Source organism: Eleginops maclovinus, chromosome 3 (genome assembly GCF_036324505.1).
Source record: "Eleginops maclovinus isolate JMC-PN-2008 ecotype Puerto Natales chromosome 3, JC_Emac_rtc_rv5, whole genome shotgun sequence".
Classification (NCBI taxonomy): Eukaryota; Metazoa; Chordata; class Actinopteri; order Perciformes; family Eleginopidae; genus Eleginops; species Eleginops maclovinus.
In genome coordinates, this window is record NC_086351.1 from 18294477 (window position 1) to 18318960 (window position 24484).

At 41.5% G+C, this 24484-nt stretch overlaps 1 protein-coding gene across 2 annotated transcripts; it reads right to left on the bottom strand.

Annotated features, from left to right (window-relative positions):
* Positions 1-7191: 7191 nt before the first annotated feature.
* sult2st3 (sulfotransferase family 2, cytosolic sulfotransferase 3) lies at positions 7192-24113 on the bottom strand. Of its 2 annotated transcripts, none has more exons than XM_063878622.1 (6): positions 23906-24113; positions 9692-9900; positions 9358-9484; positions 9141-9235; positions 8051-8231; positions 7192-7670 (listed from the first exon to the last, which is right to left on the bottom strand). In XM_063878622.1, exons 1-6 carry the CDS (start codon positions 24039-24041, stop codon positions 7555-7557), a joined length of 864 nt encoding a protein of 287 aa, XP_063734692.1. In that variant the 5' UTR covers positions 24042-24113; the 3' UTR covers positions 7192-7554. The 2 variants fall into 2 exon arrangements, with proteins under 2 accessions (XP_063734692.1, XP_063734691.1); XM_063878621.1 differs by lacking the exon at positions 23906-24113 and adding an exon at positions 18504-18757.
* Between the last annotated feature and the right edge of the window lie 371 nt (positions 24114-24484).

The window sequence follows — 24484 nt, forward strand, 5'->3', positions numbered from 1 at the left end:
AGCTGAAGCTTCCAGTTGCCAAACATCAGCCTCCAAACCTTAAGGATTTTGAGAGAATCTGCAGAGAGGAGTGGACCAAAATCCCTCCTGAGATGTGAGCAAACCTGGTGACCAACTACAAGAAACGTCTGACCTCTGTGCTGTCTAACAAGGCTTGCTCCACCAAGAACTAAGGCATGTTTTGCAAGGGGATCAAATACTTATTTCCCACAATTAAATGCACATTAATTTATATCTTTGTTTTTAATGTACATTTCTGGATTTTGTTTTTAATATTCTGTCTCTCACTGTTAAAATAAACCTACCATTAAAATGACAAACTGTTCATTTCTTTGTAAATGGGTAAACTAACTAAAATGGCTTCAGTTCATTTCAGACAGACCTTGTGTTCTTGTGTGAAAGATTAACATTCTATCAGTATTTAAGGTTTATAACGATATATTGTAATACCCTTTTCTCAACAGAAAATTGGATAAAATTCCTGTTTCCCTCCAGTCTAATTAATAATTTAAGGTGATTCCCTGCAGGTGAATAATATGGATCTCCTCTCAGTACTATTGCCTGGGGGCTCTTTGCCCTATCCACCTCCTCCCCTCCTCCACTTCCCCCCAGGTTCTCTGCCTGACTGTCTGTTTCTCTACGTGACCGGGCCAGTGGAGGCAGCCATGGCAGCAGATAACACTAACTAACTTCCTGCCATTACTGCTAATTGCCCCCTGGCCCGGAATCGGCAGACACCCTGGGTGGGGCGTGACTGAAAAGTGTGCGTGTCTGTGTGTTTTTGCTTGGGAAATGTTGGTTGTTCACATATTTGTTAATGCTACATACCTGTTTACATGGCTGATTGTATCACTGTATATGTCCCTTGTCATTGGGGAAACATATGGATGATGTGTTTTGTCATACATAATAAACAGAAAAGATCACAATGAGTGTGCAGACAACGGAGAGATGGATCGGAGTGATAGCATTATGTAGCCGGACATAATGTATATGTTTTCTAAGTATATGTAGCGTGACAGAATGTGTATGTTGTCTATAACCAAGCGGAAGAGGAGAGGCCCGTCATCAGAACTCGCTTAATAGCTCTGAGCTGACGTAAGTTAGGAAATAACTATACAAGGAATGGTAAGTAAAATCTAAAGAACTGAGACAAATTACAATTGCTGTCACACGGCTTTACAAGGTACTCAATACAAACAAGAACACACAGCGGCAATAAAATAAGTCAAAAAGCAATTTTAATAATGTTGTAAATAGGTTAATATTCTGGAGCAATATAACAAATATGTGCTTAATCAATCAAGAAAGGGAAATTAAGCATATCCCTGAAGCAAAATGCTACAAGTGTCGAAACTCGGTGTGTTGACGTATCTGGTTAAAAAACATACACCTAAGAAGAATAAAGGGAAACACTGATGTCATGTAATGCATTTACCTAGCATACTTAATGACTTTCCTGTTTCGAACAATAATGAAGGGGAGGATGTTTAGATGTGACACTGTATATTATCACTGGTCTATCTGCAGATGTCTACAGCAGGCTATATGACCCAGGGGAAGGTTGACAGTGGGCTGTATGTATACAACAAAAACATCCAGCAGGGACAATTTAGCTACACAAATGATATCAAAATTTCAGAGATAAAATAGGATTTGCAGGTTTAATGGAAAACATAACATAAAAACTCATTTTTAGACTTGTAGTGTGGTGTGTCTATCTTTTTTGTGTTATTGAAAACCAACCTGTTCAACCCATACAACCCAAAGGGTGTTTGTTTCTAACATCGATGTAAATGGGGTCAACACATCTTCATTCCTCAACATAACTTTTGCAACAAAAGTATTTGGTTAGGTTAAAGAAAATGGTCTGAGGAAATAAGTAACAAGTTGGTAAGTAGGCGGTGCAAGTTAACTATGTTACAACCTACAGTAGATTAATGATAATAACTCAATGTTGACTTTTGGTCTCACTTGGCACACGAACAGCTAGTGGAAAGTCTTGTTGGTTTGACCCATCCTACCTACACAAACTTTATCTCTCACCTGATTTCCTCCCTGAGTCCCGTAACGATTACTTCCCCGCACGGTTAAAGAGATTATTATGGGCATGAAAAAGTGTTAAGATTTAACAATGTAATGTATTGTCAGTAGAAAACATGATATGACACATCTATCCGTTGGCTCAGCCTAGCTTGCTTGGATAAGAAAGAACAGGAAACAGCAACTCAAGCTCTGTTGCAAGGGTAACAAAATATTAAACTACTTGACACATGATATCCTGTTTGTTTAATCTATCATCATAAACTGATGAACAAAGATGACAAATCTACATTATTATGAAAGGTTTATGTGCTGAACAATTACTTGGAGGACCAGTTTCCAGGCACTTAGCTAATGTAAGATGTTAGTACTCCCATGAAACATGGACATGAAATACTCCAGCACACAAAACAGAGACAAGATGAAATGTGTATTTTTTGTATTTGGCACAGAGCCAGGAAAACTGCGTCTAGTTTCTGTGTGAGCTAAGCAGCTGCAGCTAGCTATAGCTTCATATTTACATCACAGACCAACGAATGGAATTGATCTTCCAATCAAACCCAAAACATTCCTTAAACAAGCATGACTTACAAAAGCAGATAATGATGTATACCAAAAACCCCGGCCCACAAAGTAAGGCAGGGTTGCTGTAGGAGTTTGGAGCTAGCGTTCACATCTACTCAAGCTGGTGTGGATTTTATAACTGGCAACCTCTTTCATTCACTTGCATTCCTGGACCCTTGTGCAACAGTAATTGTTTGCGAGTACTGGATAAGCTTATGAGAAAAAGGCTACAGAGATATTGTGTAGATCCAGCTCCATACTCCAGTAGCCTACTGATCAAAAAACATTTGCTACTCTTTGACTGAAGCTTAATCCGATAAATGTGAGCGTAGCTGGGGCAGAGGATGTCAATAGACTTCAGAAGACTTGGATGACTGAGTTTTTTAGACTTTAAAAAGATTATCTTCTGGGGAGTTATTGGCTATCTTGCTTAAGTGTGTATGTCTGCATCAAAGCTGGCTAGCATCCTGTGGGCAGCCCAGGGCAGGACCAGTGGGCACAAGGCGGCAGCGAGGTGGGTGTCCTGCAGCAGGCACCACACCGTCTGCCACACATCCCAACCCTCCCGAGTACATAAGGCCATCATGTAATTGAAGTAGTGTCAGAACTCAGGGGAGGAAGAGATGGGAAGGACACACAAACACACATCCAGAGAAGTGACTCTTCAACATTTACCAATTGAACTCAGAAATGAATGTTATATTTACTACAATTAAAAGCTAAAATTACAAACTAAATCAATTATTGAGGCATGTGGATTAAACATTTTCAGTGCTTTAGTGCTCATTAAATATTTTTGAATCATCAAAATCATTATATACAGTGGGGAGAAGAAGTATTTGATACACTGCCGATTTGGCAGGTTTTCCCACTTACAAAGCATGTAGAAGTCTGTATTTTTTATTATTAAAACTTAATATTTGGTACAGAAACCTTTGTTTGCAATTACAGAGAGCAGACGTTTCCTGTAGTTCTTGACCAAGTTTGCACACACTGCAGCAGGGATTTTGGTCCACTCCAACATACAGATCTTCTCCAGATCCTTCAGGTTTCGGGGCTGTCACTGGGCAATACGGACTTTCAGCTCCCTCCAAAGATTTTCTATTGGGTTCAGGTCTGGAGACTGGCTAGGCCACTCCAGGACCTTGAGATGCTTCTTACTGAGCCACTCCTTAGTTGCCCTGGCTGTGTGTTTCAGGTCATTGTCATGCTGGAAGACCCAGCCACGACCCATCTTCAATGCTCTTACTGAGGGAAGGAGGTTGTTGTCCAAGATCTCGCGATACATGGCCCCATCCATCCTCACCTCAATACGGTGCAGTCGTCCTGTCCCCTTTGCAGAAAAACATCCCCAAATAATGATGTGTCCACCTCCATGCTTCACAGTTGGGATGGTGTTCTTGGGGTTGTACTCATCCTTCTTCTTCCTCCAAACACGGCGAGTGGAGTTTAGACCAAAAAGCTCTATTTTTGTCTCATCAGACCACATGACCTTCTCCCATTCCTCCTCTGGATCATCCAGATGGTCACTGGCAAACTTCAGATGGGCCAGGACATGCGCTGGCTTGAGCAGGGGGACCTACCGTGCGCTGCAGGATTTTAATCCATGACGGTGTAATGTGTTACTAATGGTTTTCTTTGAGACTGTGGTCCCAGCTCTCTTCAGGTCATTGACCAGGTCCTGCCGTGTAGTTCTGGGCTGATCCCTCACCTTCCTCATGATCATTGATGCCCCACGAGGTGAGATCTTGCATGGAGCCCCAGACCGAGGGAGATTGACTGTCATCTTGAACTTCTTCCATTTTCTAATAATTGCGCCAACAGTTGTTGCCTTCTCACCAAGCTGCTTGCCTATTGTCCTGTAGCCCATCCCAGCCTTGTGCAGGTCTACAATTTTATCCCTGATGTCCTTACACAGCTCTCTGGTCTTGGCCATTGTGGAGAGGTTGGAGTCTGTTTGATTGAGTGTGTGGACAGGTGTCTTTTATACAGGTAACGAGTTCAAACAGGTGCAGTTAATACAAGTAATGAGTGGAGAACAGGAGGGCTTCTTAAAGAAAAACTAACAGGTCTGTGAGAGCCGGAATTCTTACTGGTTGGTAGGTGATCAAATACTTATGTCATGCAATAAAATGCAAATTAATTACTTAAAAATCATACAATGAGATTTTCTGGATTTTTGTTTTAGATTCCGTCTCTCACAGTTGAAGAGTACCTATGATAAAAATTACAGAGTTCTACATGCTTTGTAAGTGGGAAAACCTGCAAGATCAACAGTGTATCAAATACTTGTTCTCCCAACTGTATAGTGTAGTATCTTTTAATGTCATCTTATCTTACATTTTATTATATCTTATTTTTATCTGACTAGCACTGTTATGCTTTTATTGCCAACCAATAAAGTAAAACTGCTCCTGTAAACTTTAAAGCACTGATTGTTTCCCAGATGTACCAGAACCAAACAGATGTATATTTACAGTATAATAGTGAATAATGAATAACCTTTGTAAACATTCATTTAGATTGGTTTGTCTCTATGTTAAATCTGTTTGACTTAAAGACCACTGCTGCTAGAGCTGATACATTTTCCATCCATCCATCCATCTTCTCCCGCTTATCCATCAGGGTCGCGGAGGTAACAGCTCCAGCAGAGAGCCCCAAACTGTCCTTTCCCTGGCCACATCAACCAGCTCTGACTGGAGGATTCCAAGGCACTCCCAGGCCAGTGAAGAGATATAATCCCTCCACCTGGTCCTAGGTCTACCCATCACATGGAACTTGAACATAAACATGTGTCTAATAGTCGATCAACCCATGTCCTATATATGACAAAATAATTGTTTTGTATCTTGTGTGAAATTGGCTACTGAAGTAAACAGAGTCTGCAGAAATGCTGATGAAGTGTCACTGCCAGTTAGTGGATGAATTAAATACAAGTGTTGCAACATTCACTGTGTGTGTGTGTGTGTGTGTGTGTGTGTGTGTGTGTGTGTGTGTGTGTGTGTGTGTGTGTGTGTGTGTGTGTGTGTGTGTGTGTGTGTGTGTGTGTGTGTGTGTGTGTGTGTGTGTGTGTGTGTGTGTGTGTGTGTGTGTGTGTGTGTGTGTGTGTGTGTGTTTCTGAGGGGATGGTCTCTTCTGCCTCTGCCTTTTTGTTGCTTCAGGACGCATACAAGCTTATACATGTTTGCCTGAAGTCATTTTATTCCTTCACCAAAGGTTAGACAACAACACTGGAACATTCCTAAACTCGTGTATTTTCATAATTATAGTAACAAAATATATGAAATACCATGACGGAAATGGACCACTGAGGCCAATGAGGCTTTACAGGACTGCTTCAAGACCACTGACTGCAATGTGCTTTGTGTGCCACATGGAGAGGACATCAACAACATCACAGATTACATAAACTTCTGTGAGCAAACAACATTACCAGCTAAAACTGTTCACTGCTTTCCGAACAATAAACCCAGGATTATAAGTGACCTGAAAGCACATTTAAACAAGAAGAAGGAAGCTTTCAAGTCTGGGGACAAGTCATTGCGGAGGAGCATCCAGCACGATCTGAGGGACAAGCTGAGGCTGTGCAGGGATGAATACAGGAACAAGCTGGAGGCCAAGCTCAAGCAGAACAATAGCAAGGATGTGTGTCCTCCACTTCACCTTGATAACAGACTGAACTGGAGGGCTAACACTGACGCTGTGTACAAGAAGGGGATGAGCCGACTCTATTTCCTGAGATCCTTCAACGTGTGGAGCAAGCTTTTGGAGACCTTCTACCAGTCTGTTGTTGCTAGTGCACTGTTCTTTGCTGCCGTCTGCTGGTCTCCGCTGTCACAAGGACAGATACAGGAGAATATTCCTGCCCACTGCAATAACTGTCAATAATTCCCCCCTGGCGGGCAGACAACTCACTGCTCCATAGCCTCTGTTAACTGGACATAACATGCACATTTTATACTTTACACTTAACGTTGTACATTTATGTTATATTTTCATTTAATATTCCATTTCATTGCACTATTTTATCTGTATATTTCTTTTTTTTATTATATTGTATTTTGCTGCTGTAACTAAAGAAAATCCAAGTTTGGGATAAATAAAGTATTTCTGATTCTGATGATTCAGTGGTCAGTAACAAATAATACCATCCAAGAATGTGTGTTTTCCTTTTCTAAGTGGGTTGAAGCCTGATCTTTTCTTTCTTTTCCGTTTTTTTATGAGCCAGTTGCTGTTCACTGGACTTGCAAAGGCCTGCAAATGAGCGAAGACTAAACGCCTGTGATGGGTTAAAAGGTCCTGGTGTTGGGTATATTGCAAACCTGTGATAACCATTTGTGACTGATTATCAACTCCTGATTCTTCCTCCAAGTTTCAAGATTCACATGAAGTTGAATGGAAACTGATGGTGCTAATTCTATCATGTCTGAGTGACACTTTTTAGGACAAATTGATAACTTGGTTACCCATGTATAAAGAAGGGAGCCAAATGTCGCAGTATCAGAACACCAAGACAGCCTTCAGTCATATCTCCTAAAGGAAACACTTATAGGACAACAAGAAGAAAGAAGTTTACAAAGTAGGTTCAAATGTTCCTTTACTTTATTTAGGCTAAAGTAAGCATGCTTTACACAAACTAATACAAGAAACTGAAGGGATGCATATCAATCAAGTTATAATTCAGTAATAGTTCATTTAAAAATTGAAACCCTACACCGATTATAACAATTATGTTTCATTACTTAAAGAAATGTCACTAAATTGCTAAAGTGCAACAACCACCCAGTATCAATGAAAGGATATAAATGTGTAAGAAGAAGACGAAGAAGAAGAAGAAGAAGGTCAGGTTGTGTAAAATACAATCATTCTTAATTAATTATCAGTAGTTTTCTATTAGTTGTTCTATATACCTGGAAGTTATATGTTATTCTTTGCTCCAGTTCATTGTTAAACCAGGTTGTAAGGCAAAGTGAAGCTCTCACTTTGCAGGTCTTTGCGAATAGCTGAAGTGAATCTGGCCAGTTGCTCCGAGCTGAAATGGTTTTTGCAGTCACCCGGAACACCTAACACACACACACACACACACACACACACACACACACACACACACACACACACACACACACACACACACACACACACACACACACACACACACACACACACACACACACACACACACACACACACACACACACACACACACACACACACACACACACACACACACACACACACACACACACACACACACACACACACAGACACACACACACACACACACAGTTAGACATGACTGAAAATTAAATACCTGTTTTTTGGCCAGGCAGTGTATTTCTCTCAAAATAACCAATTCCAGTACTTCAACCAGATTGACCCTTCAAACTGTTTAATGCAAACTGAAAAACATAGAGCTTATGATGATGGAAATACGTCGCCTCACCTTTCCTGAGGAAGGGAGATTTTTCGGAGTCCATGTACTGCTTGGGGACCAGGCTGAAGTTGGACATACGGTTTGTCTTCATCGTCTTGAAGGTGCAATGTTGTGCTATCTTCTGAATAGTGTCTTCACTCAGGTTACGGCCCAGGAAATCGGACATCTGCCTGAGAGCTGCTGGGAGGTCCTAAGCGAGGGGAACATGGATATGTGTTTTCATGTACCGGTAGGTGCACGGACAACAGGTGTTGTTATAATGCACATTCTCTGATAAAGAACTTTTCTTCATGATTTTTGCTGGGACTCCATATACGTTTTCTTAGTAGCTGCAAACATTATTGAAGTTAGCAACTAATGTACTGTATATCTGGTTAACATACTTTGTGAACCGTGGCCTGAACTAATTTAGCTGCTTAGCTTAGCTGCTGTAAGTCCTCTTGTAAAGGAAGCGCCCTCCCATGGTGAAACCCTGCATTTGAATGACTGAATTCATGGAATCTAGGCAAGCCAACTGATTCAATTCAATTTAAGTCATTTAATCTTCAAATATAAACGCAGCCGCACACTCCCAGATGTTAGGATTGGGCGGTTGGAAGGGCCATACCTAGGTGGACACATCCATATTTGTATCATGTCTAATAACAACTGAACTGACACAGGCACAAACTGAAATACAATCTAAGGGAAGGGAAATAATAAAGCAAATAATAAATGGAAAATCACTGTAACTGGTTGAAAATAAATTAAAATACAGGTTAAATAAGAGGAGAGTGTTTTAATGGGGACAAAATGACCAAATGCCTAATTGTAGAGGAACAAACCCCCAATGGAAGTTTTATCATTTTATCCTGCCCTGCATAGAGAAAAGATAGCCAATTTCTAATCACAATCACCATCTCACTTCCACTGCAGGTATTGGATTGTATTTTTTTCCCGCATGTGCTGGAAAAGATTGGCAAACGAAAGGAAGGAGTGGAGTGGTTTGGTTTGATCTTTCAAAGTGCCTTGCGGCTTGTTTTTGAATGCCTTCAGCTGCAATAGTGCATAGGATCACTGCCTCTGTTGAAAAAGCAGTCTGCACATTTTTATGTTTTACCTGACACATTTCTTCATATGTGATGAACAGTATTCTGTCTCCCAACTCTGCATTTTTCCAGCTTTTCACATGGTCGGTCCATTTTCCAAACAACACTGCAGACGGAAAATAGACCTCAGTATAAATGTAAAGATGACTTGTACTTCCTTTCAAAATATGTTTAAATGGTAATACATTATCATTTTGAAGCACTCTTTATTGGGATGAAACCTGTCACCTTTGCCATCAAGGAATTTATCGATGAATTCATCAAAGGTCCCTGGATCCTCAAGGAATTTGGCCATCTGATGGAAGTAGTATGACGACACTAGGTTGTCCTTAGGGTTTCTCATGACATAGATCACCTATAGCAGAGACATAAGAGACTCATTCTATAACACACTGGATAAAGTGTTAGATATTAATTATTGAAGGACAACCATGATAAAAATTGTTTTAACTACAGACAAATACACAATAGATAATGCGTTTCACAGAAACACCCCAATATGGAGCTCAATTTGTAGATGTTTCCAAAAGAAAATGAAAAAAAAATGCCTCCTCCCTTTTACCTTGGCTTTGGAGGTGTGGAAGGATGGGGGCATGAGTCGGAAAGGGAAATGTGTGACCATTGCCCTTGGAGTAGGCAACTTATCCACCACACACGCTAATCTTTTCTCCTCCAGCCAAGGGACCCTATCCCAGTTAGGGATGGTGTGGATTGGGGTCAGATCCCCTCCATTCAGCAACAGTGGGAGGATTTCCTGCATCCAGATTGTACCTGGATAAAAGAATAGATCAGTAGATAAAATGGCTGCTGCATCGTTCAAGTCTGTTGCAAGGAAGCGCATTGTCGACTGCCATTTAATTCTATAAGCGGGAAAGACGCAAGCATTCAGCCCCTTAACTAAAGCTATGATTTCAAATCAGATATATGGATTTGTTACGATTGACCTAGGATATAATGCTCCTCATAAAGTCTTAGTTTCTATGACCCTGAATAGGATATTGGAGGTACGTTATGTAAATTAATGAATGTGCAAAAGACGACACTCCATTTCAAGCCGATATCTCATTAACACACACTATGGGCTTGTTTCACCCTAATAAGGTCATATCTATTGGAAACAGAACTGATTGTTATGTGTGGAGTGTTCCTCCATAAGAAATCTTTTGTTCAAAAAATATTCCTATGCCATTTAGAAATAATGTCTCAAGGACATTCCCATGCAAGAAGGACTTCTTATTGTTAAAGAAAGTCACATGGCAGGGCACACATAAGAAATCTTTTTTTTCAAGCTGTGTGTTATAACTATTGCACAAAGGATAGAGTCAGTGGTCTGTAAGATGTTGGAATAGCTCTAACACCTCTGTTCTTTTTCTCCAACATAGCACTTTCTAACCTGGAGGCAAAGTTCCACCTTGCCGCACAACCAGACCAGTAACTTAGTTTATTTGAGGGACCGGAACACCAGTGTCTACAAATATCCTGCATTGTATGATTTGGCTTACCCCTGCGACCTTACAAGATATAGTGTGCGTTCAAATAAATGCAAAAACAGAGCCTGGGGGAATGATTGTTAAATAAAAGCCAGCAACTTTTCATTAAGACAGCAGTGAGCTATAGATCTGCATTCACTGATTCATTTAAATATTTGTATTGCAACTCGGTTATGACAAATTCTTGGGTACACGACATATATGAAATATCTAAAAAAAATGAAAAAAAGCAACACTTTTTTTTCATCATGATCAATTCATTTTTTTTCAGGCTCTTTTTTGCCCTCATCTGCCATAATAGCAAGCTAAACAGCTTTCAAGTCACTGAGAATGTTCACAGTCATCCCTATTTGTCCCATCCCTACCCTTAACCCTTGTTGAGAAAGAGCTTTTCAGTGGTTATGGACATATTTCAGTCATAATAACCAATAATGGTTATCCACTGGGTCTTTACTTTGTTGGATGATGGGAGTACATTAAGGCTTTTCTGTTGATTCCCATGTGAGGCATAACCAGGCTGTGGCGTGGAAAAAACAACACAACTGTTGATGTATACCTTTTGTCTATCTGCAGAGGAAAGGTGACATTCTCACAGTTCAATTTAGCCATTCATCTCGGCATATTTTATTTATTGACAGGTCCAGTGACATGAAAACTGACAAGAAGGGGCGTGAATCTAACGGTCTTATACCCCAGGTAGTGACATCACAATCATGTGCCACAGCGCTACCCAATGAACACAATAGTAGTCGCATCTACTTACATAAACAATATAATACACAGTAATATACGGTGGACCTGAAGTGCAAGTCGAAACGTCAAACAACCAATCACAACAGTGTTTCTCTGGCTCTCTGTCCAATCCAAAACAAGGAGAGGAATACCCTTTCTGTAATCTTTGAATTGTTGTAGTGTTTTGTGAAATGCTATCTTGTTTTGTGAAATGCTGTCTTGTTTTGTGAAATGCTGTCTTGTTTTGTGAAATGCTGTCTTGTTTTGTGAAATGCTGTCTTGTTCTGTGAAATGCTGTCTTGTTTCGTGAAATGCTGTCTTGTTTCGTGAAATGCTGTCTTGTTTCGTGAAATGCTGTCTTGTTTCGTGAAATGCTGTTGTGTTTCGTGAAATGCTGTTGTGTTTCGTGAATTGTTGAACTGTTTAGGGAAATGTCATTTCGACTTGCACTTCAGGGCCAACATAGTAATACATGGGGTTATACAATATACATATCTCTTTGTTATACCTCAACAAGAACAACAAGTTTTCTCATGGCAGGGATTGTCAGTTGGCTGTAGCTAGGTAGGAAAGCAGAAACAAGTGTATTGTCTCATTTTTTAGGGTCTCAAGACATACAGCTAGACACCATGAAAAATGTGTATTCTGCATAAAACGTCACTTAAGTTCAGTTGGTTTCATGCGACATTAGGTTTAGTTTGTTGTTCAGACTTCACACTTCTTTAAGAAGCACTACTGGGCTTTTGGGAGATTCTTGCTATTTATTTTAGCTACACTTATTGAATAATCTTAGTTATAGCAATAGATCTATCACCAACATGAATACAACCTGGATATACCCTACCATTAGATACAGGACTGATTTGCAAAAGCTAACCCAAAAAAACTACAGGAACTCAAAGAGTCTCTGAACTGGCACTAAATGTATTTTCAACGTCAACAAGTCCTCCAACTAATACGACCAAATAGGTCGATTGTTCCAACCCTCTAATACGACCCACTGGAGCGTTTTCAATCAACGGGCCACCGTGCATTCTGGGTTTTAGTCAAATGACTCCATCCATTTGGTCATCCAAATGTTATTATCACGTCAAATACTAAAGCGAGAGCTGTGTCCGGGTCCCTCGGTAGTACGTCGGACCAATTTTCGGTGAGGGTTGGCCTCCGCCAGGGCTGCGCTTTGTCACCAATCCTGTTTGTGATATTCATGGACAGGATTTCGAGGCATAGTCGTGGGGGAGGGGGTCTGCAGTTCGGTCGGCTAAGGATTGCACCACTGTTTTTTGCAGATGATGTTGTCCTAATGGCTTCATCGTTCTGTGACTTGCAGCACTCACTGGATTGGTTCGCGGCCGAGTGTGAAGCGGCTGGGATGAGGATCAGCACCTCCAAATCTGAGGCCATGGTTCTCAGCAGGAAACTGATGGACTGTCCACTCCAGGTAGAGAATGAAGCCTTACCCCAAATGAAGGAGTTCAAGTATCTCGGGGTCTTGTTCTCGAGTGAGGGAACAATGGAGCGTGAGATGGGCCGGAGAATCGGAGCAGCGGGAGCGGTACTGCAGTCGCTGCACCGACGAAAAGAGAGCTGAGCCAGAAGGCAAAGCTCTCTGTCTACCGGGCCATTTTCATTCCTACCCTCACCTATGGACATGAAGGATGGGTCATGACCGAAAGAACGAGATCTCGGATACCAGCGGCCGAAATGGGATTTCTCTGCAGGGCGGCTGGCATCTCCCTTAGAGATAAGGTGAGAAGTTCAGTCATCCGGGAGGGACTCGGAGTAGAACCGCTGCTCCTTCGCGTTGAAAGGAGCCAGTTGAGGTGGTTCGGGCACCTAGTAAGGATGCCACCCGGCCCGGGTGCCTCCCTAGGGAGGTGTTCCAGGCACATCCAGCTGGGAAGAGACCGAGGGGTAGACCTAGGACCAGGTGGAGGGATTATATCTCTTCGCTGGCCTGGGAGCGTCTTGGAATCCCCCAGTCAGAGCTGGTTGATGTGGCCAGGGAAAGAGAAGTTGGGGCTCTCTGCTGGAGCTGTTACCTCCGCGACCCTGACGGAAAAGCGTGAGAAGATGGATGGATGGATGGATGGTCAAATAATTTATTTATTAAATACTATTAATGGTATTGTATATGGTAAAGGTTCATCAGGCTTTTAGTGCTGCCGCACCGGAACGCAGCCGTACACGTCCCGCTTAGTCGATATTTTCAACCGTTACACAGTAAAAGTATTTATGGGTCTCTTCAAGTTCGGCTGTGTGTGTGTGTGTGTGTGTGTGTGTGTGTGTGTGTGTGTGTGTGTGTGTGTGTGTGTGTGTGTCTTATACGACCAATAGTGGTCAAAAACATTAAAACGTGACTATAGGTCGTAATAAGCTGATTGAGCAATCTAACTATTTGGTCGTTTTTTACAGGAGGACAGGCTCCATGATGTTGGTAAGTTTGGCAGACTTTAGTGTCATGTTATCTATTTCACTGAACTCCTATGCAGTGGCGGACCTACGATTAAGGCGGAGTAGGCGATTGCCTTAGGCCAGGGGTGCCCAACCAGTCGATCGCGGTCTACCAGTCGATCGCGGGCTGAGTTCCAGTCGATCGCGAGAAAATGTTGTGTGTAGGCTATCCTCCTACTCTTGTGTAAAATAGGCCTACATTAAAACTTCCAACTTAAAACATCTTAAATAGGCACAATGAACTGCTGATCGCCTGAAGCAGTGTGTAGATTTGTACAGCTATAGTAAGGTAGATCAGGCATAATCAAAGAAAAAGTCTCACGCGCTTCTTTCTATCTGCGTGCGCAGGGTATGGTTGCTAGGTTCGAACTAAGGACTCGGAAGGGCGCGAGAAGCTTGACTAGAGCGAGTGAAGCTAAAACATCTAAAACTTAACATTTTCATTCAGAGTGGGAGGAGGATTATTTTTTTGTGTATTCGAATGCCAAGTCCATCTGTCTTATCTGCAATGCAAATGTGGCTTTACCAAAGAAAGAGAATCTGGATCGGCATTTCAAGACGGTCCACAAGAGCTACGATACAAACTTCCCAGCTAAATCACCACTTCGCGCCCGAAAAGTCAAGGAATTGAAAAGTCAGCTAGCAGCACAACAGTCCATTTTTACCAGGCCCAATACAACGAGTAAGGCTGCAACCATAGCTTCTTATCGTGTCTGTCGTGTTCTTGCAAAAGGAAAGAAATCTTTCAAGGATGGTGAGATTGTGAAAGACGCGTTCATGGAAGCTGCAGATGTGCTTTTTGCCGATTTTATAAATCTGAAAGGAGATTGTGTCTGCTATTCAGGATGTGCAGCTATCAAGAAATTCTGTTACACGGCGATGCGAGGGAATGGCGGAGGATGTTGAACAGCAATTGAGGAATGATGTTGACACATGGGAGTGTTTTTCTCTGTAATTCAATGGATCCACTGATGTTGTGGATGTGGCTCAGCTATGTGTGTTCATTAGAATGGTTTTTGACAATATGAGTGTAAAAGAAGAGCTGCTGACTATTTTGCCTCTGAAAGGGCACACAACAGGCACAGATATTTTTCAGGCTTTTATGGAATTCATTAGTAAGAGCAAGTTGAGCAAGTTGCTCCTCTTCAAGCTCATCTCCATTACAACCGATGGGGCTCCAGCAATGATTGGACGTACTGCTGGGTTCATTGGATTGTGCAAACAGTCAGCATCTTTCCCGGATTTCCTCAATTACCATTGTATAATTCACTAACAAGATTGCCTGTTCTGTTCGAGCCAGGAGTCTGCAGAGGCGATTATTCCGTGCGCAACTGGAGGAGACCGGTGCAGAACACACAGATCTGCTGCCGTACACAGACGTAATGTGGCTCAGCAGAGGAACATTTCTGGAACGGTTTTCTGAATTGTTGCCCGAAATTAAAGAATTTCTGAAACGTTCAAACCATGCTGAATATGCACAGCTAGAAGACAGTCAGTGGCTCTTGGATTTAGCCTTTCTTACTGATCTGACTGACAAGCTCAATAACTTGAATCTAGATCTGCAGGTTAAGAACAAACACATCATCAACATGATCAGCTCCGTGAACACCTTTAAAAGCAAGTTGCAGCTGCTATCAAGCAGGTGCAACTCACTAAATAATGACATTGAGCTCAAATCAAGAGCTACACCTGACACAAATGTCCAATTCTGGAATCTAATGCAGAAAGAGAAGTACCCCAACCTCAGACAAACTGCAAAGAATTTGACTGCACTTTTTGGATCAACATATTTGTGTGAGTCTGCCTTTTCACATATGAAAATCATTTAGTCAAAATACAGATCAACCAATACTGATAACCACCTTGCGGCCTGCTTACGGCTGGCACTCAACTCCTACTGTCCGGCCTATGAGAGACTAGCTTCCTCCTCTCAGGTAGAGGTAGAGAACCACTTTTCCAACTTAAATTAGGCATTGTATTAATTGGGTTGTATGTTGTTGTGTTGTTACGGGCCAGTCCTAGGCCTACTTGTGCTTATTCTTTGCACGACGTACATTTACTTCAATAAATGTATTGTTATTCTTCAAACTTGATCTTTGTGTCAGAAAATTGTGTTATTATATAGGTGCACAATTAATTGTGGCTACGCTATGGCTTTCGATATGGCTTGGTAGATCTCGACAAACTATCAACTTTAAAAGTAGATCTTGGTTCAAAAAAGGTTGGGCACCCCTGCCTTACCCCAACCAGCCATGGCTACGGGCCAGTAGCGCCCACACCATTATCATTGTAAATTATAATAGCATTTTAAACAAATAAATAACAGCAACAAAAAAATAATAATGAGAAAACATCAGAAAAGACAAATTCATATTCCTCTCCCCCCCCCCCCCCCCCCCCCGTACACTACAATGGACTGTTCTATGACCGCGAAAGACCAATGAGCGCACGAGCAGCCAGGAAGCAGGTGTAGAGGATTGAGGAGAATGAGTTGACTGATACCTACCTAAGCAAGAGTATTCCGAATGAATTAATAGGCCTTGTTGGGCAGTGCACCACTGATGCCATAGAGGAGAGAGTAAAAAGGGCAAAATACTATGCAGTCATCATGGACTGCACTCCCGATGTCAGCCACAATGAGCAGCTGTCAGTGGTGTTGAGAATTGTTAATTGTGAGCCCGCAAAGGGAGTGTCCATTCATGAGCACTTTGTTGGATTTCTTGTTGCTGAGGACACCACTGGCCAGGGCCTACTCAATTTTTTTCTAGGACGCCTGGCCGTGGCCAGTCCTATGACAACGGCAGCAATATGCAAGGCAAAAGGCAGGGGGTCCACGCAAGACTCCTAGAACTGAACAGCAAAGTGCTGTGTGTCCCGTGTGGCAGTCACACATTAAACCTGGTGGTCGGTGATGCTGTGAAGTCTTCTGTGGAATCGTTAAAGTACTTTGGATTATTGCAGAGGCTTTACAATGCGTTCAGTAGCTCCGTTCACCGCTGGGCAATTCTCCAGAAGCATGTCAGAGATGTGTCTGTCAAAACCTTGTCCACAACAAGGTGGGAATGTCGGGTGGAGGCTGTGAAAGCTGTGTGCTACCAGCTGCCTGAAATTCTGGATGCATTGGAAGCTTTGAAAGAACACGCAAAGGAGAAGAAAGATCCAGAATGTGTCTCCAGCGCTCAAAGCCTCATTGAAGAAATGATGAAATGGCCCTTCATGGTGAGTACCATTGTTTGGTACAATGTGTTGTACCACATTAATAGGGTTAGTAAAATCTTGCAGAGCTCCATTGTTTCTATTGAGACCGTAAGAAGAAAAATCATCAGTGTCAGAATGAGGAATTTCGGGAGTATGGTTTCAATTCTACAAAAACAGATGCCAGGGAGATAGCAGAGAAGATGGAGGTGGAGATGAGCTGGCCTGAGGTGCGACAGAAAGACCAAAAGGAAGTTTTAGTATGAGGGGAGAGAGGAAACACTGTCTGCTCCAGAAGAGCTCTTCAAAAGAGAGTTTTTCCTCCACCTGATACAGCCCAGGTCACAATAAAGGAGAGATTCTCACACATGCAGGCCTTCTTTGACTTATATGGATTTCTCTACTCCACTCACTTATTGAAAAGTACAGAACAGGGAAGGAAGTTAGATGAATGCTGCTACAAACTGGAGAAGGCAATGGAGGATGTCGATGCACAGGACCTGAAGATGGAAATAATAGGTGCTGTTAGGTCCTTTCCCCCACATACTGTATCTCAACACCATGTCAGATGTTAGAGTATATATACGCTTAAGGAGAATGTCCTGGATATGTATCCTAATTTGAGCATAGCTCTCAGACTTCTTCTCACTCTCCCTGTGACTGTAGCTTCAGGTGAGAGAAGCTTCTCGGCACTGAAGAGGCTGAAAACCTATTTGAGGTCCACTATGTCCCAGGACAGGCTGTCTGCCCTTGCCTCCATTGCCATTGAACATGAAGTCAGGACAACACTGGATATGGAGTCAGTGATAGGAAGGTTTGCTGACGCCAAAGCTCGCAGGGTTAGGCTTTAGTATGACTGATCAGCTGTGCCACAATATGAAGACTAAAGCAGAATTGATAAAGGAAGACAAAGAAAGGGCAAATATAAAATACAAAGACATTCAAGGGAAAGAAAAACAGGGACTAAGAAGAAGATGAATAAACAATGATAAAGAAGAGCAGTATGAATACAGGGACAAAAGAGATGAAGAGAAAGAGACAATGGAGAGATAGACATGGACATAACATTCCAGGGAGAGAGAGCCATAACAAGGAAGAAGAGGGAGCCTCCTGGTTTGTTTTTTTTTCGTTAAAAAATGGATGAAGAGGGCCCCCGGCTATGTTCGCCTTGGGCCCCTAAATTGCTAGGTCCGCCACTGCTCCTATGTGTGTATTTGTCACAGATTGAGGGTATTTACATGAAAGGTCATATAAAGCGATTCATATGGATAAAAGGATGCCAACGTTGTAGTATTTTACACTTACCTATGAACTGACAGAACTAAGACTAAAACGGCTGCAGAATACATAACATTCGCCGTTGGGGTCCAAGCCCACCAGCAGCAGAGAGGGAGAGGGGAAAAGGAGCAGGACCCGAAGTAGTGCAACGTAAAATAGTTGTAACATATTGTTGACCCAATTAAGTTTCTGTTAAGACTGCAGTGAGTCCAAAACAACACTAACCTGATTTTGGATACACGGCAGCAATGACGTCGTCGTCCGTAAACTTGAATGCCTGTGCAAACTCCAGGCTCTGTAAGGAGTGAGTTTCTTTAGGAAGCAGAAGTCCCTGATAGTGCAGACACATGTCTTCAGAAGTCATGTTGGCGAGCATAGACTGAATGTTGTTGTCACCTATGACTGTGACTGGCAACTTCTGAGCATAAGAGCCTAACAAATGTATTCAAACAAATCACGGAGACTTGACTTCCATGATGCATTCAAAAATATGGGACAAATGATTACCGAAAGATAAACGCAACTAAATGACCAAATAAAAGACTGAACATAATGAACCCATATTTAGAACCTCCAAAACAAGCTCATTAATGATTTAGTTTTGTTTACTTTATTATGGGCAGCTGAATGTTTTAGGCTATTTCAATCAAGTAGTAGCCGAGTCATTCCTAGCTTTCGGTGACATTTCATCCATGTAAAAACCTTTTTTAAATTATTATTTCATCTAAATGATGGCTCGTTAAAGTATAAGGACAATATTTGAGTCCAGCTCAGGACAGCAGGTCCAATAATTACTGTTACTGTGAAAAAATACATTTTAAATGTAAAAAAGTATGGACATTTTATGCTAAACTTGGCTATTGCGACTTGTGTGATGATAACCAAGCTAGCACTTGACAACAAAATAAGATATTTGATAAATATATTAACAATATTACCTATAGGCCTATTACAAAACATCAGTTTAAACTAAAAACAAGCATAACAGGGCGGACATGTTATGCTTTACCGCAACAGTCAAGCTTGTTGAGAAACATTAAAGAAAACATTGAATGGAGAGTAGTGTCACGAGCTTTAGACACAAGACAGTAAGACTCGAATGCACCACTCAGGAGACCGAGGTTAATTATTTTTAAAAATGCCCCACAAAAAAACTAACTCAGAGCCTATGGAGGATCAAAACGTTTATCAAAAAGTATCAACGGAGAATAGCTCAGAATGAGAAATTAACTAGCAGCACAAAAACTCAGGAACATGGAACAGGCTGGACTCATGTAACAAAACGCTGGACGCTGGCTACTGACAAAAGGACAGGAGAAAAGGATAGGACAAGACGAACTGGCTCAAGACAACGGGAGACTGGACTATTTAAACATGAGGTAATAGGGAACAGGTGGAAACAATCAGGGGCGGGGCTGACGCTGACGAGGGCAGGGACACAGGGAAGGGACCTGGAAGACAAGACTAAAATGACTTAACAAAACATGAAACATAACTAACCATTAACCTGGAGCATGAGACAAGTAAGAAACATGACAAGACTAACATTTTTGAGGAGACGGCAAGGGATTCAACCATGGCACACTCACTTTATAACAACTTTAAATTTAAAAAAAAGTATTAATAACACAAAAATAAATTGAGTGGGGAATATAAATAATAGGATTATACAACAGTGACAAAAACGTATGATTTGTTCGTATTTTGTATTTTTTTATCTGTTATCGAAGTTGAGCGAAAAGTTTGGGACGAGGCAGTTTGGCCTACTTAAAATCAGAGATGTTTTCCTGAGTATGTAAACATTTTTGTTATGGTAGAGGGGGATTAAACATGTAAAACCAAGCTTTTACAAATAACCATTAGCCCTTTTAAATGCAACATATATGATATGATGTCTCGGGGAACTAAATGGCAATGAATGCTGTAATATCTCCTACATATAAATGCGTTGTTAATTAAATTTTGCCGTATCTCTCAAGTTGTTTATGGTTATATGCTTGATCTTGATATATGATCTTTGGTTAGTAAATACCCCTATTGGGAATGTCCAAAGCTTCTACGTGTCATAAAAAACAGTGACTAAATGAGACTGCTCAACGTCAACATGCCGAACACTATAGTTTAGAGTGGTGACAAAACCATGCAACTGTGATATGAATCTACACTTTAGAAGTCATAAATGGTGTTAAGTGAAAATCATCCTGCTGACGGTTGAAACAAAAAAGTGTCAAATGCAATCTTACGGTCCTATATATTGTTCTTTTAGTCGGTCTTTGGAGTGACCAGTGGCGGTGCGTCAATAGTGGGCGCTTGGGCGCCGCCCACCCTGACTTTTTGAGTTAAAAAACGTTATACAACATAATTGAAATAAGAAATGTACCGTGTTTATGGGTTAAATGTGTATGGGAGACCACTGTCAAGAACCGCTAAAATGTGTCCGGACATAATATATTGCCATTCGCCTTTTCTGAGAATAGGCAGGTCGGCTACCGTCCGTGGGCGCCGATAACATGGGAGTCTATAGGAGAGCTTCTACTTTTCTCAGTCATTTTAGCAAGGATAGCTTTTCATTGGAGGATGAAACTTAGATCTGTGGGCGCAAATCTTTGCGCCCACAGCCAATGGCATTGTTTCTTAGTTCAATGTGACATTCTTAGATACGCGATTGGACTATTTCGGCGAATCAGCATCGTTATCATTCCCTAACCACAAGCGTAAAGAGCAGCACCGTAGCTAGCTGAAACTTAGATTGAGTGAATATGGCGACATCGATGGCTGAGAACTCCGTGCAAGCTCTACTTAAAACACCGTTTCATCGACTATCAGATGTCGAAAAGAAGAAATTGAAAGACTTGGGACCCGAGCGTCCGGATTTAAACATTCAACAGACGACCACTGATCGCGGGAGAACCTACACTCGGACTTTCTCCTCAAACTTGTATGCTAAGCGGAATTGGTTAGCTGGTTGTACAGTGAGCAATGCCTTTTTTTGTTTCCCTTGTCTGTTATTTCAAAGTCCTGGGACTGAAACACTTTGGACTACAACCGGGATGAAGGATCTAAAGCACTTCACACAAAAATGTAAGAAGCACGAATGTGGCCGCAGCCACCTAACCAACTGTCTTAAGCTAAACCTCTAAAAAAGTGCTATTTAAACCGTGCCGCCCAACTGCGTCCCCCCCCAAAAAAATGTTCACCAGCCGCCACTGGGAGTGACTGTTATATCCAACAACACAACAGTGCTCAACCGACCCTGTTTATAAGCAGGGACGGATTAAGAGTCATTGCCCCCCCCCCCCTTATAAGGTCAAAAGAGAAAATAAGACTACTTTGCTCGCTGTACAGGCAAGTCAGTTGTGTCCGCTGTTATCCTCTAAAGATGGCTGACTTGCTGTTGATGACGTCACATTCCCATTCCCTATACATCCATGCAAAGTATGTGCCAAAGTGGGAAGCAGACAGTTCAGAGGCAGAGCCACCTTGGATGGGATATAGATATAAAAACGTAGGATACATGAGACAAAATATACCCATTACAACAACACTATTTTTGCTCACTGTTTGTGTAACTCAAATAAAATGGTCCAATAAGCAGGTTTGTTCTATGATCAGCATACACTGCCAGTTTAGTCAAATTAAATGCTAATGTGAGGGAAACATTGTCTTGGGTGGTAACGTTATCTGCAAATGAACATCTGTTACCATAAAGCTGCTGTGATTAATTAGTAAAGCACATGTGCGTGTGTGTGAACATTCAGTTCAAGTTTTTATAGCAAGCAATGGCTGATACTGATACATAGTACAACCACAGTGTAAAAATAACTGCAGTGCTGAAGTTCAGATGTGCCTTAATTGATCCATCAAAGGGGATTTTCCTAATTTGACCTACCACCGAGAAAAGGCTAAGCGATTTTTTAATGAGAGATGGCGAACAACAGATTGCGACAGGCTGGTGTACGAGGAAACGAGCCAGACCATGTACTGCTCAGCCTGTTGTCAGTACGCATCAGAAGCTCACAGGTCAAACAACTTCATCGTGGGGACAAAAAAAACCTGAAATTGGAAGCCGTGAAGGACCACCAGTCATCTAAATGTCATATTCATGTCCTGAAAATAACTAGTTATGTAACATTTGGAACTGGGACATTGAGATTGACATAATTGTTCTGTACTGTTGTGTGGACTCAGGGTTTAACATCCTGAACTGTGGTGACTTCTCTAAAAGTTTTCTCGCTGATGTTTTGGAGATCATCCTTTTCTATGAAGCATCTTGGATCTTGGATAGTTTGATGCACTGTCTATGACTATGGTTTGTATTTGTAATGGTTGCAAGTGGCTTGTGCTTGTGTTGTCTGTGACTGAAAGTGTTAACCTTTTCCTGAGGAAATAGGTACATTTATGAAGTTTAATGGCACAATGTTTCCCAGAATAAACATTACTTAACATGGCAGATACTTGTGTATTGTTTATCATATCATATGCAGTAAGACTGTAACATTTGCAAATCAGTTCCTTGGTAGCACCTACTTATTGTATAATCAGTTGTGATGAAAAACTAGTTGGTAGGCCTACTGATTTGAAAAAAAACATTATACCCTATTATATTGAAAACATTAACGCATATATATATTACTCATAAAAAGTGGCTGGTAAAAAAGTTGAGTGGCTGGTACATTTTAGAATCCACCAGTCACAGTGGCCGGTGGGCAAAAAAAGTTAATTTCCATCTCTGGTGTGGATGCACAAATAGGCTCTGAAGTCAATCAAATCTTCATGTCATTTTGGTGTGTGCATTGTGTCGTGTGAAAAGTACTGGGTCTTTTCTTCCTGAAGTCTGTTGCGGAACATACAAAATCATCCACTGTGTGTTTCTGTGTGACACATGGCTCTCCTGATTAAAGGACAAATTCGGTGCAAAGATGGTGAAGACAAATCAGAAAAAACGAATTTAGCGATCTCAGATATTATCAGGATTTACAAAACAGAGTTTTAGTGTTTTTTGCAATTAACTAGTCGCTGCTGAGACATTTAGTTAGCCAGTGTTTAAATGCTTTTGCTCATTAATTAGTTATTATATTACCCATCCACTATTAATGAGAAATGTCAAAAGACCTGGCATGCATCATAAGCAGATTAACCTCATGCCCGTGAACTCCTGACACCACAAGTTCATGGTTGAGGTATGCCATTAACCGTAAAATGGTAAGGTTGAGGATAGGTGCACGCATGTACAGTATCTGCATGTTATAGGACTCTCAGCACCTACGTATAGTCCATACCTCAGCAGATTCAAAAAGTATAATGGAATATGAACCAGACATGACACTTGTGCTTGTCTTATATTGTACTTATTATATATATATAAACATATATTACGCAGTATTCATTTCTTATTAATCCCAAATTCAAATCAATTCCGTCATTTAAAGAAAGACTTCTGGTTGAGAGACGATTGTCCCCTCTTGCAGCCACAGTCCCCCACACCTATGGACAACTTATTTCCTTTCCAAACAGCTAGAAAAATACAATGTATCCGGAAAAGTTATTTAAATGTAATGCATCAACCAGGGATTAATTGAACAGCTAAAAAAATATATCTTTCACATATGAGAATGAATGCACTGTACCTGATTTGGGGTAGGTCACAGCAAACACATCGGTGTCTTCCACTGGGAAGTTTTGGGAGTACTCCAAGCTCTCCTTGCTGTGAGCCACAGGGGGCAGGGGAAGGCCATGATACTGAATGTACCCGCTGAGGAACATGATGCTAGCTAGTCTGGTAGCCTAAACGTTGCTCCTTCCTCTGTCTGAGGTGATCTGGGAGTGTATCTGTTTACATGAAGGCCCTTTTCTCTTAGCCCTTCCTTATATCAAGCTGGGAGGGCACACCCACATTCCCTTCACTCTATCGTGGTGAGGCTCAGGTTAGGGAAGGCTAAATTAAATCAAAGGATGCCGTAGTGAAAACCAACCAGATATCCCCCAATATTATCTTTGCAGTTCCACAGACACTAAGAACGTACTGAATCACTTAGCAGCCTTGGTTGGTGTTGGTGAACCATCAAGCATGACGCTAACAACCCAATTGGGCTGTCAATGCCAACTACCCTGGGCGGAGGTTTAATTGTTTGGGTTACTATTAGATCTGCAGAAAGTGCAAAGAATGAGACGAGATACCTTGTCAATGCCTTCATGGACTGAATATC

Bases quoted from the DNA above. Each gene is read 5' to 3' on its own strand.
- sult2st3 (XM_063878621.1), bottom strand. From the start codon at position 18,654: ATGCTCGCCAACATGACTTCTGAAGACATGTGTCTGCACTATCAGGGA. The intron at 9,236-9,357 runs GTGACAGGTTTC...TTCCGTCTGCAG, and splicing joins TAAATTCCTTGATGGCAAAG to TGTTGTTTGGAAAATGGACC. The intron at 8,232-9,140 runs GTAAAACATAAA...CCCCTCGCTTAG, and splicing joins CATATGAAGAAATGTGTCAG to GACCTCCCAGCAGCTCTCAG.